The sequence below is a fragment of the Empidonax traillii genome, unplaced genomic scaffold (assembly GCF_003031625.1).
Source record: "Empidonax traillii isolate 1590-97213 ecotype Southwest subspecies unplaced genomic scaffold, ASM303162v1 scaffold817:size391546, whole genome shotgun sequence".
Classification (NCBI taxonomy): domain Eukaryota; kingdom Metazoa; phylum Chordata; class Aves; order Passeriformes; family Tyrannidae; genus Empidonax; species Empidonax traillii.
The window spans coordinates 353,169-364,482 of NW_020956010.1; the positions used below are offsets into that span (position 1 = coordinate 353,169).

The following is an 11,314-nucleotide window of genomic DNA, read 5'->3' on the forward strand; positions in this document are numbered from 1 at the left end:
AGGTGAGCAGAGAAACCACCTGACAGGTGAGCAGAGCAGCCACCACCCTCAAGGTGAGCAGCTGGGAGCTCTCCATGAGGTTGCACCAGGTCCCCACAGGCTTGGGAAGGGAACATGGTGGGACAAACCCACCACTTTCTGCTTGAGATGAAGGGTTAGAGGATTAGAGAGATGCTGGAGCAGGAGGAGGAGGAGGCAGAGAGCAGATATGGGCAGGGAGTCACTGGGGCGTGTCCAGGTGTGGTACTGGGAGCCTGAAATCTGCCCTGCTGGGCTGGGAGATCCCTGGGGAGCTGGGAGGGCTTCTTGGTGCTTTCTGGTGTCTCCTGCTTCCAGGTAAGTCACAAATGCCGGGGCCTTTGGAGGGAGTGTGTCACCAACATGCAGGATGGGGTTAGGACCTGTGATCAGTATGACTCCATCCTGGCTGATCACCCAGGTAAGCTGGCCTGGCCTGGGGGCATTTGTTAAGTTCACAGCTCAGTCTCCTTGAAAGGGAAGGAAGAGGGAGCTCTGGGGAGGAGGGAGCTCTGGGGAGGAGGGAGCGTTTCAGGGCGCAGTCCCATCACAGTTGATGATGTGACCTGTGCCAGATCTCTGTTTTCATTGGTACATTGACATTTGCTGTTCAAAACACCAGCTACACAACCTGGGGGAAGAAACAGTCTGGGCAGCAGCATCTTCCGCCCAAGAAAGTCTTGAGCAGATGACCACATCCTGGGTGCTGATGGGTGCACTCAAGTTATTTGGTTTCTTGAGCTGGTCTAATTAAGCCCTCATTAAGTTTCTGATGAGCCTGCCGAGCACCTTCCCCTGGCCCACGGCAGCAATGGGGTTGGTGGGTCCCAGCGTGATGGTCCCACTGGGAGCTGGGTGGCTTTAGCAGGGACACAGCCAGCAACGTGGGGTGGAGACACCAGTTCCTCTGACCATTCCTCATTCCCCTTTCTGGTTGTTTTTTTTCCCCTCCCTGCCCAGTGAAGATCGTGGTGACGCGGACTCTGATGATCACAGCAGACCTCCTGGCTGGCCTGGCTTTGGCTGCGCTGGTCCTTGGGCTCGACTGCATCAAGTTCCTCAGGGAAGACCCTCGTGTCAAACTGAGGATGTGCTACGGGGCCGGAGCCACGCTCGGCGTTGGGAGTGCGTGGGCTGGGAGTGCTGGGAGGGGCAGACAGGTCTCGTGTCCCACTGGGAGCTGGGAGGGGTGCCAGGAGAGCGGCACCCCCTCAGCAGGGCCGCAGGGGGGAGGTTTGGGGAGGGTTGTGGGGTTCTTTCTGACCAGCCCCGTTCCTCCCAGGCATCCTGGGGCTGGTGGGCTCCGTGTGGTACGCGGTGGACGTGTACGTGGAGAGGGCCACGCTGGTGTCACACAACATATTCCTGGGAGTCCACTACGACTTTGGGTGGTCCTGCTGGCTGGGCATGGCCGGCTCCACCGGCTGCTTTGTGGCATCGGTGCTGCTGACCTGCTGCCTCTATGCCTGCACAGGTCAGTCTGCCCCGTCCCATCCCCTCCCATCTCCAGGAGCTTTTTGCCCTGCAGGGACGGAGTCGGGAGGGGACTCAGGTGCTTCTCGCAGGGTCCAGCCCAACCAAGGGGGAACCCCTTTGTGCCCAGCCTGTGTCCCTTGGATGGGGAGGGTACCCCAGGCAGGATGGGGCTGAGTAAGGGCATGGTGGGGATGCAGGGATCCATCCACATCCATGGTGGAGCTGAATCCCTGTGACCAGCCAGAGCCTGAGCCATCAGCTCCACCATCAGGGATGTTGGGCAGGTGATGCCTCCCCAGATGTCACCTCCAGTCCTCATGCCTGGTCCCACGGGCTGGAAGTTGACCCTGCTGTCACTTCTCCTGCCATGTCTCCACGCTGTGGCAGCCTCAAGTCCTCCTGTGACTGACTGCCAGCCGTGACACAACCCCAACTCTTCCTTGGCAGCCCCCAGCAGCCAGTGGCAACCCCAGATGCATCCCCAGCCCTGGGGCCGAACAGCCACCAGCAAGATGTACGCCATGGACTCCCGGGTGTGACGGCCAGCAGCACCTCCTGCACCCGCTGTGGGATGCTCTCCTCTCCAGTATGACCCCGTTAAAGCACCAGCACCTGTACTGGGACCTTTCTGCACCTGCTTCCAGGCTCTGACAGCTGCCAGCTGCAGCATCAGTGGCTGCTAAAAGCAAGGGTGCTGCAGCACTCACCCAGGGAAGGGGTTTTTTCCCCACTTCCAGCCAGGTTTCATGGAAATAAATCCCAGAGAAGTGTTGCTTTGAGAAAAGATGCCCCTGAGTCCCCTGGGAAAGCTGTTGGGACACTGAGGGCAGGAGGAGCTCGCTCCTCTGACGTTTCTCAGCCCACGCTTTGGAGGAATTCAGTGGGAAGCCTTTCCTGCACAGAGCAACACTGACTCCACGTGGCTGCTGGCCCCGGTCCCTCCCACCCCAGCCCTGCTGGAAGCTGCCCCTGCACTCTGGCATGGGGCAACACGGTGTTTGCACTCAAAATCGGGGTAAACCCAGGAGTTTGGAGCACTCAGTTATCAGTGTTTTCACGGGGGATCAATGGCATACTCATACTCATCAGGCACAAGAAGGTGAGTCAGTCTGAAGCCTGAGGGAGGTGCTATACCTGCAGAGTGGGGTTTTGAAGTCCACACAGAATGGGAATTCTGTTTTCCAAGTGAATTATTATCCTTCTTCACTTGCAAGCCATTATGAAAACAAACCAGAATCCAACCCCACCACCAACTCCATCCTCACCACCCCTAGTCACTGAATGCTGGTTTGGTGCTCATTTCCTTCCTTCTCACCCTCACACAAAAACCTTCACAGCCTAGGGAAGCTGGGCAGAAGCTGTCGGTGTCAGCAACACCCCAGGAACCCGGGAGAGGAGGAAATGCGAAAGCTAAAGCTGAGTGACAGGAATAAGGAGCAGGAATGACAGTTTGCTGTCAAACAGCCGTGTCCAGAGGGCAGGATGCTCACAGCTGGCACAGCACTGGGGGGGGTACAGGCACGTGTGAGCGTTAGAAGGTGCTTGGGGCACTGGAGCTCGCAGGGAAATGATTAATAAGAGACAATTATTGTGTAGAAACATCCCTAAAGCTGCCGTGGGACAGCCACCTCTGCAGTGCAGTCACACTCCATGCTCTGGGGGAACAGCCCTGCTCTCCAGGCTCTCACTGTGCCACTTGGGCGCAGCCAGAGCCGGTTTTGGCACAAGGCACAGCTCGGTCTCTGTGCTCCTGCCCCGCTGGGGGACATCTGGGGGATGTTGCTACTGCTACAGCCAACCCAGGCCCCCTGGTTTCACCCCCAGTTCCCTTCCCTGCACCCCAGCAATCCCTGCAGCAGCTGCTGCGACAACACATCTGCATCCCAAAAAATCAAGGAGCAATCTGGGCTAGTGGAAGGTGTCCATGCCCATGGCAGGGGGTGGGACTGGATGGGCTTTAAGGTCCCTCCAACCCAAACCCATCTGGGATTCTCTGATTTTGGGGTATTTCTTTCCTTTTTTTTTGTTTTTTTTTAAGCACCCTCACACCACCTCAGTTCTGGGACTGCTGTATTCCAGCAGGGACACAGCTGAGCTGCTCCTGCAAACAGCTCTTGGAAAAACACTGTGCTTACACCAGGCACTCCCCTCCCTCCTGCCTGCCCATCCCATTCCAGTGGGACTCAATTGCATCTTCATTGTTTTTTCACTTTAATTTTTGTGTTTTACCCCACCAACCCATATGCCCAAGGAATAAAGCATCTTTTTCCCCAAACATTCTAGGAACACTTAAGACCCTTCCACACAAAAGTGAGTTTAAAACACCCAAGCACACACAGTAACTCTTTAAGACCTTTATTAACAGATGCTTGCAGTTTGACTTGAAAAAATCAGGCGTATATTCCATACAAATTAAAAATGAGGTTCTTAAAAATCTCAACTTGACCAGATATGAAACAATTTACAAACTTTTAAAGGTATATTGAGAAAAAACAGGCTTTTAAAAAACGTGTTTATCATTTCCAAAAAGAGAATTCTTTAGGTAAAAATAATAAAAACCCCATGCTGCATAGATAATGCAGATAGTTCTAGTAATCTGGTCAACAGCAAAAAGCAAGCACTTAAGGTCTTCAGTTCCAATTCATTTGTTCATTTCTTATTGCTGGAATTTCGTTTTCTTCTTCATTTCTTAAAGTCTTTTCTTTGATGACTAAACTGAAAAAGAAAACGAGAAAAGGCTGATCAGACAGGTGACAGAGGTGCTCTGAATGCCAAGATTCACCTGCAACTCAAAAACTCTCCCTGAGCTGCCCGTCACATGCTCACAGGACAACTACTGATGCTTGTCAACCCTCCCCTCCAGCAACCACACCAACACCTTCCCCACAGGAGCAACACCAGACTCCAGAGGGGACCCCAGAGAACAGTCAGTCAGTTTAAATCCAAAGGGATTCTACCTGCATCTCCCCCTCCCTGCCATGGGGATGGCTGTTCCCACTGGCTCTGCCAACACACGCAGCTCAGTCACTGCCCAGAGCACAGAAACCACAACCAATATTCTCCCACGTTCCTCGACAGCAAGAGGAACCAAAGCGCCACTGTGGTGTCCCTTTGAAGGCCATGATCTAACAGTTCATCTAGGAGGTGCTGACCATCAAGAACACCAAACTGTCCTTCAGAAATCAGCACCAAACAAGCGCCAATCACTGCTAGGTTCCCCTGCAACAAGCCCAGCTTTTGGGCCCTGCCCAGCACAAAGCCCTCCCAGTCACCTCAGCACTGCAACCACAGTTCCTGCAGGCTCTGACAAAAGGACCATTTTTTTCTCAGCACTTCGATTAAATAAGATCCTCCCAAGACACTCCTGCTAATTCTGCATCAACTTTGTAGAAATGGATTCCGAGGTCTCACTGCCACCCAACACCCCGGTGGGAATGAGCTCAGTAAACTCCAAGACGTGGCTCTGCTGGCTACAGGAGTCACTACACCTGCACTGTTTTGAATTTCTGGGTGGACAGACCCTGCTGTAAGACTGAACTATTTAAGTGTAACTCCACCAACGACAATTAAAGCCTGTAACTAAGTCCTCCCAATTAACCACCGTTGGCAAAGCAAAGCCTTGCAGTTCGGTTCTGCAGGCACGGTCACTGATCACTCACAGCACACACGAGCAAGAACAAACCAAACCTTGTAAGGCACAAACTAAAAAAAAAAAATAAAAGCATCAGAAGCACGTCAGCAAAGGGCACCCCCAGGCCCCCAGCCACGCACCCGGATGATGGTAGAGATGTTAAGCCGGTATTTACTCAGCCCCGCCCTGCTCGGCCTCGGGAGCGGACGTGTTCTCAGCTGGTGGTTCGGCTGTCTTCGTCTCTTTGCCATCTTGTGGTTTAGGGTTCTCTGGGCGTCTGCGTCGGTAGTTGAAGTTACGGCGGTACCGACGTTGAGGTGGTTGCTGACTTTGGGTCTCATCCCCTTGGTTCTCTTTATCTTCTTCATTCCCATCCTCTCTAGGTTGTCTTTGACGAGGAGGACCCCTGAAAGTCAAGCTAGGCTTTAACCATGCAGCATCTGAGCATCGCCATGTCCTGGCTCTGCTGCTGAAAGACAAGCGTAAGACCAGAAGCCCATCTCCAGCATACCTGCGGAATCGTGGTCTGTAACCCCGGTACATGTTCTGCCTGACTGGTCTGCCGTCTCCTGCACCCTGGTTGTCAGCACCCTGCAAGACATCAGGCCACACAACCTCCTCAGCCCCAAGCAGAAGCGTGTTAACGCCACGAGGAAGGAGCTGAAAAGGTGTCAGGTTCAGTCAAGGCGGGCAGCAGTTCTAGGGCACAGGTGTGCACACAATGGAGAATCTTTCACTTAATCACACAAATTCAAACACACCGGGTTTTAAAAGCTATAACTTTAAGACCTTGAGCTACAGCATTTCATCTTACCGCCAAACCTCAGCAAAACCATCTGGAGCGCCAAAAGAGAAGCGTCAAGAGCCACGTCCCATCAACCCTGCTCCAAAGCAACCAAGACTATTTAGCACCACACCTTAGGCAAACATTACCTCCACTATCTCTCCCTGTACGGGAGGGTTGGAATACTGTGGACGACGCCCGTAGGGCCTACGCATATAGTAAGGTGGGTACCGCCGCCTGCGATAGGGACGGCGTTGCTGGGCTTGACCTTCTGGTATGTTCTCTGCTCCTTCGTTCTTTTCCCCACTCTCACTGTTCTGGTAGTTTTGCTGGTAGTTGCGTGGAGGGCCCCTACGACGTGGATATCGTCTGTAATGGTTACGGTCTGCTGCGTATTTACTGCCCTGCACTGGAACTCCTCCAGGTCCTGTAACGTTGGCTGCCTCCGCGCCCTAAAGAGTGGGGACAGCGTTAGGGAGACAGTCAGGCAGCCCTCCAGCTGCAGCACAACACAGTCTAGCACTGAGCAGCGATTTACAGCCACATTGTGAAGCAATGAAAAACCATTCACCTCCTCGGATGTCATCAGGCATCGACTCAAACCACAGGCACCACACCAAAGCCTGCAGTCCGAGTTTTCCATGTGAGCTCTGACACCCGAGAAGATGTGTTTACCTTTTCTCCCTCAACCACATCAAACTCCACGGTCTCTCCATCTCCTACGCTGCGGAGGTACTTCCTGGGGTTATTCTTCTTTATGGCAGTCTAACAACACAACAGTGCAGGCACAACATGAGAATACAAAGGAGTACATACGAAGACTTTATTATTTATTTTTTTTAAAGATTACTAAATATTTAAATTTCTCATCTTAGGAGAAAGATCTGTACTCCCAACACAGCAGTTGAACCACTGGGAAAAATCGAGGAAGCCACAAAATGCACCTCTGTTACTACAGTTCTGGCCTATTTGAAACGTGCAACAGCTTTACCATTGACTGGAAGCATCTGTCAACACATTGTCTGCTGGCTGAGAAAGCAGCTTGAAAACAAACAACAAAACTCCCACACCACACACGGGCCACAGGATTCCTGACCGGGGTTTAGCGTTCAGCACCACCGTGGCAGCTACACGCTCCCCTGAAGCACATACAGCAATGTATCAGCCTTTCCAATCACCCCTTTGGATTTCCAGCCCTCCACCATTTCCCACACCACCACAGGACACAGCAGCCTCTCTGGGTCCCATACTACATAAACACAGCGATGGACAGAAATCAAGGAGGTTTCTTCCTCTGAGGCTTCCAACGCCATTGCTTCCACCACAGGATTTACCAATTAATCCCCAATCTACTCTAGCTGTATCTGACACACCAAGGACTGGCCCTGCACAGATGCCAGCAGACAATCCTCTGGTTTAGACTCAATTTTCAGTGCTCTGTAGTAGTAGGTGACATCTTTGACAGATGAGTTAATGCTAGAGACCCATCACACTCAGACATGTTCTGCTGATCAAATACTTCACCTCAACAGCAACACCAGTGTAACAGCTTCAACAAAAAATACTTGCAACACAATTTGACTTGATTTTTTTTCTCCTAAATGGAACAAAATCCAAGGAAAAACATGCCCACAAGTCTCAGCCTATACAGCAGTGATTTTAGGGAAAGCCTAATTACAGCAGCAGCCAGTCCAACAGCTCTTGTGAGAACCAAGGTAGATAACGGGGATGGGGAATAGCAGACACAGCTTCTCAAACAAGATGATTTCTTTCAGATTAGACCACTAAAACTGGTTCATTGTAGCAACTATTACATTAAAACAAATCATTACCGAACTGCGATTTTAGAAACACAGACAGTAGTTACATGACAAGCCCTGAAACACGACTAGTAAGTCAAGGTCACTCACAGGTGACCCTACTTGCAAATCAGGTCTGAAAGCTTCCCCTCAGGGCACAGGTCCCTGCCTGCTCAGCCTTTCTCCACTGCCCACTACAGAATAACCTCTCACAAACCAACGCCTCTAACAGCTGGTAATTTAGACATGGAACAAGCAAGAAGCTGAGAGCTGACAAATCAAACAGAAAACACTTTCCAGGGGGTGCTTTTCCCTTCCTCTGTGTTAGTATCAGCAGCACATCCCTAATTTGAGACAAAAGGATGATCCACAGACTCCTAAATGCCAGAAGTAAGCCATGCTCCACTAAGAATTCCTTGTGGGCTGTTTCCTGACAAGAGATCCTACAGAAAAGGTGAAAAGTACACTGCTGACTACAGCCTTGCCAGTCAAAGGGCTGAGCTAAGGCTAACCCTGCTCACCAGACATTGTATCTAAGGATACTTATCTGCTAAACTGAGGAAGTCCCCATTAAAATCTTTGTAGACTTTCACTGAAAGCCTAGAGCAATAAAATCTATAAAAGTTTCTCCTAGGGAAAAAGAAGCTTCACTGGCACTTCATCCCTATTACAGCCCAACTGATTTCTCTCCCTGCTACAAGTTTTTCATTTAACTCTATTTCCAGATGCTTACTTAACCACTGTATGACTCTACAAGGAGACTGGACCCCAAGCAGTTATCCCCACACACACAGTGGCAATTCTCCTCACTGTACATCACCTCAACCCCATGTACCTCATGTGGACACACAAAATCCAGGCTCTACTTGCAACACATACAGCAACAGATGTTTGTGTTCAAGTAACAGAGAATACATGAGGTTCTCCCACTTCAATCCTACTTACGTGGGTCAGGCACAGGAAATTTCAAGAGAGGGGACATGTTTCAGTTTCAAGGAGCTCTTTCTTACCTGATGGACAAACACATCTTCCTTGGTGTCATTCCTGCAAGACAACAGGAAATTGAGATTCATGAATGAAATGCACAGTAAATTAAAAATTCAATCGTCTGGCCTGGAGCCGAAATGCAAATCTATCATGACAACAGACTCAGAGCATCGGCCTTGCTCAGCCTGAACTCAACTAGTTCCTACCAGCTTACTGCATGCAGTAAGGAGATCTGCAGGAAGCCTGTGCAAGGTGCAGAGCATGCACCCAAGCCCAGTAAGGCACATTCCTCCTCGCTCCTGCACACTCCTCTATCCTTCACATCCAAAGGATGGAGGTGTTTGAACACCTGAAAGGGACCAGTAACTCCTTCCTGGCAGTGCTCTGTGAGGAATGCCTTCTGCAGCCTTTGGAAGCAGTGGAGTCCCAGTTATCCCCTCAGCCTCGAGGAACAGCACCACCAGCTGCCCATGAAGGCAGCAGGGTCAGTTGACCCTGGATCTCCCCTCTTGAGAAGCAGAAAACAGCTCAGGTCTCTATCAACAAGGACCCAAGATCGTCCATCCTTCACCATGATCATGGCAGAGCTTTCACACTGCCACGAGGTGACCAGCTCTGGTCACAAGTTTCTGCTCTGCTCTGAGGAGGTGCAGAAACACCCCTGCACTGATTAGAGCTGCACAAGCCATCTCTCCCCTGCTCCTGACAGACGCACATCCCAGCTCCCATCACACCAACCCACCCTTGTTGTGGTGTTTCATTACTGCAGGGAACAGCTTGAATCAACAGGGAAGAGGCTTTTATGTCCTAGAAGGACTGGTTAAAGACATTAAGTAAGCTTGTGTCAAAATGTGCTCAGAACTGGAGAGCTCCCAGCTATGGATAACAGAATGTTTGGTTTGTTGTTTTTTTATAAGATAAAACCAGGTGCTCCTCACCATTGGCTTTAAAAAGTAAGAATTGACAACTAAGACTTTTTCCAAAAGCTCCATCCAAGCTATGGCTATTCTGTCAGACACCACCAGTAAAAACAAGTCACCTTGTTTCCTATGGAATTGATACCTACAAGCCCCAAAGGTTACTGGGAAAAGGCAGCCAAAAGGCAGCAGAGCAGAGCCACTCTGATCTCATCTTCAAGGCCCCTCAATGGAGCAACCAGAAGCCCTTCCAAAGCCAGAGCCTAAAGACTCTTCTTCACAACACAGGTCCAAAAGCTGAAAACCTTCACAAGAGCCCAGTAACACATTTCTAGTAAAAATACCGAGCCCCTTCCTTCAGCCTCAGCTCAAAAATGGTTGTGTTCATCCTCTGTGTTCCACAAGCACTTTTGCCAACCAGACCAGATGCTTGGTTTTAAACTCCTTTTCCAAATGTAGCTTCCATTTAAGAGGATATCTGAGTTTTAGTTGGATGACTGGGTCACCCAGAGCCCAACAGTGCACAGATAAAAAACACACTAGGCCATTTCACAGCCCCGTGCTGCTGGCCACACCATTCCCAATGCTGTTTTCCAGCAAGCACGCCTGGAAGCAGCAAGTGCGCTGTTGTGTGGATGGTGGAGCAGTAGGAGATACCACTTTCTCAAAGAAAATTTGGAAGGGTACAAGAAAAACCCCCATTCTGAAGGCCCAACAAGCCATTTAGTTGATCTTTGCACTAAGCCACTCTTATTCACATCTTTAATCCATAGGAATAAAATTAAAAAACGAATCAGACAAGCCAACAGACTGAGATAACTCCACTATAAAATCCAGCAGGGCATCAAAGGCCAGGCTGGACAATACCAAACACCAGCTCCAGCTCGGGAAGGGACAAAGCCAGCGGCCTGAACGCCCAGTTCTTATTTTGACAACCATGGAAAACAATCGACAAAGACTCAGAAATCAAACTCCTATTTCGGAGCAGAAACGCACTTCTAACATTAAAAGCAGGCAGGAAATACCTTCGGTGAGCGGGCACCTACATCAAAGCCGATTTTCTGCTCCAGAGCTGAGTTTATCTGCGAGCAGATCTGGCTGAAGCAGAGCCACGCACGGGCAGGGGCTCCCGCACGGCTTCCCTGCAGCCAGGCAGATTCCAGAGCTGAGGAAATGTGAGTGAGGAAATGTCCTCCCGTTCGGTTCCCAGGCCGCGGCTCTAATCTTTTGATAACAGCAGATCCTGCTGGGTTTCTCATTACGAATGGCAACCTCAGGGATTAAACAGCTGCCAAAGTAATGACTAGGGAAGCCACTCGGATGTCTTAACTAGCTGCTGCTGCTTCCTCACTCGACTGACATCACCGAGCATTTCCACTACTGAGGGAACAGGAAAAGCCTTCCCTCGAGGTGGGGTTTGTGGCTGAGACTTGGGAGGCGTTTCCAGAACCAAAGACACGGCAGCTCCCAGGCACTGGTGACTGCACAAGGCTGGGAGCTGGAACACGGCACGAACAACGCAAACTGGGCTGACTGGGAGGCAACTTTGTAAAGCTGCAGACACAAAACCGATTCAGGAGCTTGGCAGACACTTTGGACCAGCTCATAAAGTAACAGACAGTTCAAAAAGGCAGTGTTTAAGCCCAAGTGTAATAAAAGGCCCAATAAAAGCACTACACTTGCTGCCCTAAAGGGGGATTTC

General features: G+C 50.7%; 2 protein-coding genes across 2 annotated transcripts in view; one reads left to right on the forward strand and one right to left on the reverse strand.

Moving 5' to 3' along the window:
• LOC114066838 (claudin-16-like) overlaps positions 1-2,033 on the forward strand; it is a 2,692-nt gene extending 659 nt beyond the window's left edge. The window contains exons 2-5 of the mRNA XM_027901862.1: positions 337-439; positions 979-1,143; positions 1,301-1,570; positions 1,942-2,033. Of these exons, the coding sequence (XP_027757663.1) occupies positions 337-439; positions 979-1,143; positions 1,301-1,570; positions 1,942-2,033 (630 nt within the window). The remainder of the gene's footprint in view (positions 1-336; positions 440-978; positions 1,144-1,300; positions 1,571-1,941) is intronic.
• A 1,800-nt stretch (positions 2,034-3,833) lies between these two features.
• The window catches only part of YBX1 (Y-box binding protein 1), a 9,718-nt gene continuing 2,237 nt past the window's right edge, over positions 3,834-11,314 (reverse strand). The window contains exons 2-7 of the mRNA XM_027901863.1: positions 8,719-8,806; positions 6,585-6,674; positions 6,059-6,361; positions 5,637-5,716; positions 5,266-5,531; positions 3,834-4,209 (exon numbers count right to left, since the gene is read on the reverse strand). Coding sequence (XP_027757664.1) covers positions 5,297-5,531; positions 5,637-5,716; positions 6,059-6,361; positions 6,585-6,674; positions 8,719-8,806 — 796 coding nt within the window. The 3' untranslated portion in view covers positions 3,834-4,209; positions 5,266-5,296. The remainder of the gene's footprint in view (positions 4,210-5,265; positions 5,532-5,636; positions 5,717-6,058; positions 6,362-6,584; positions 6,675-8,718; positions 8,807-11,314) is intronic.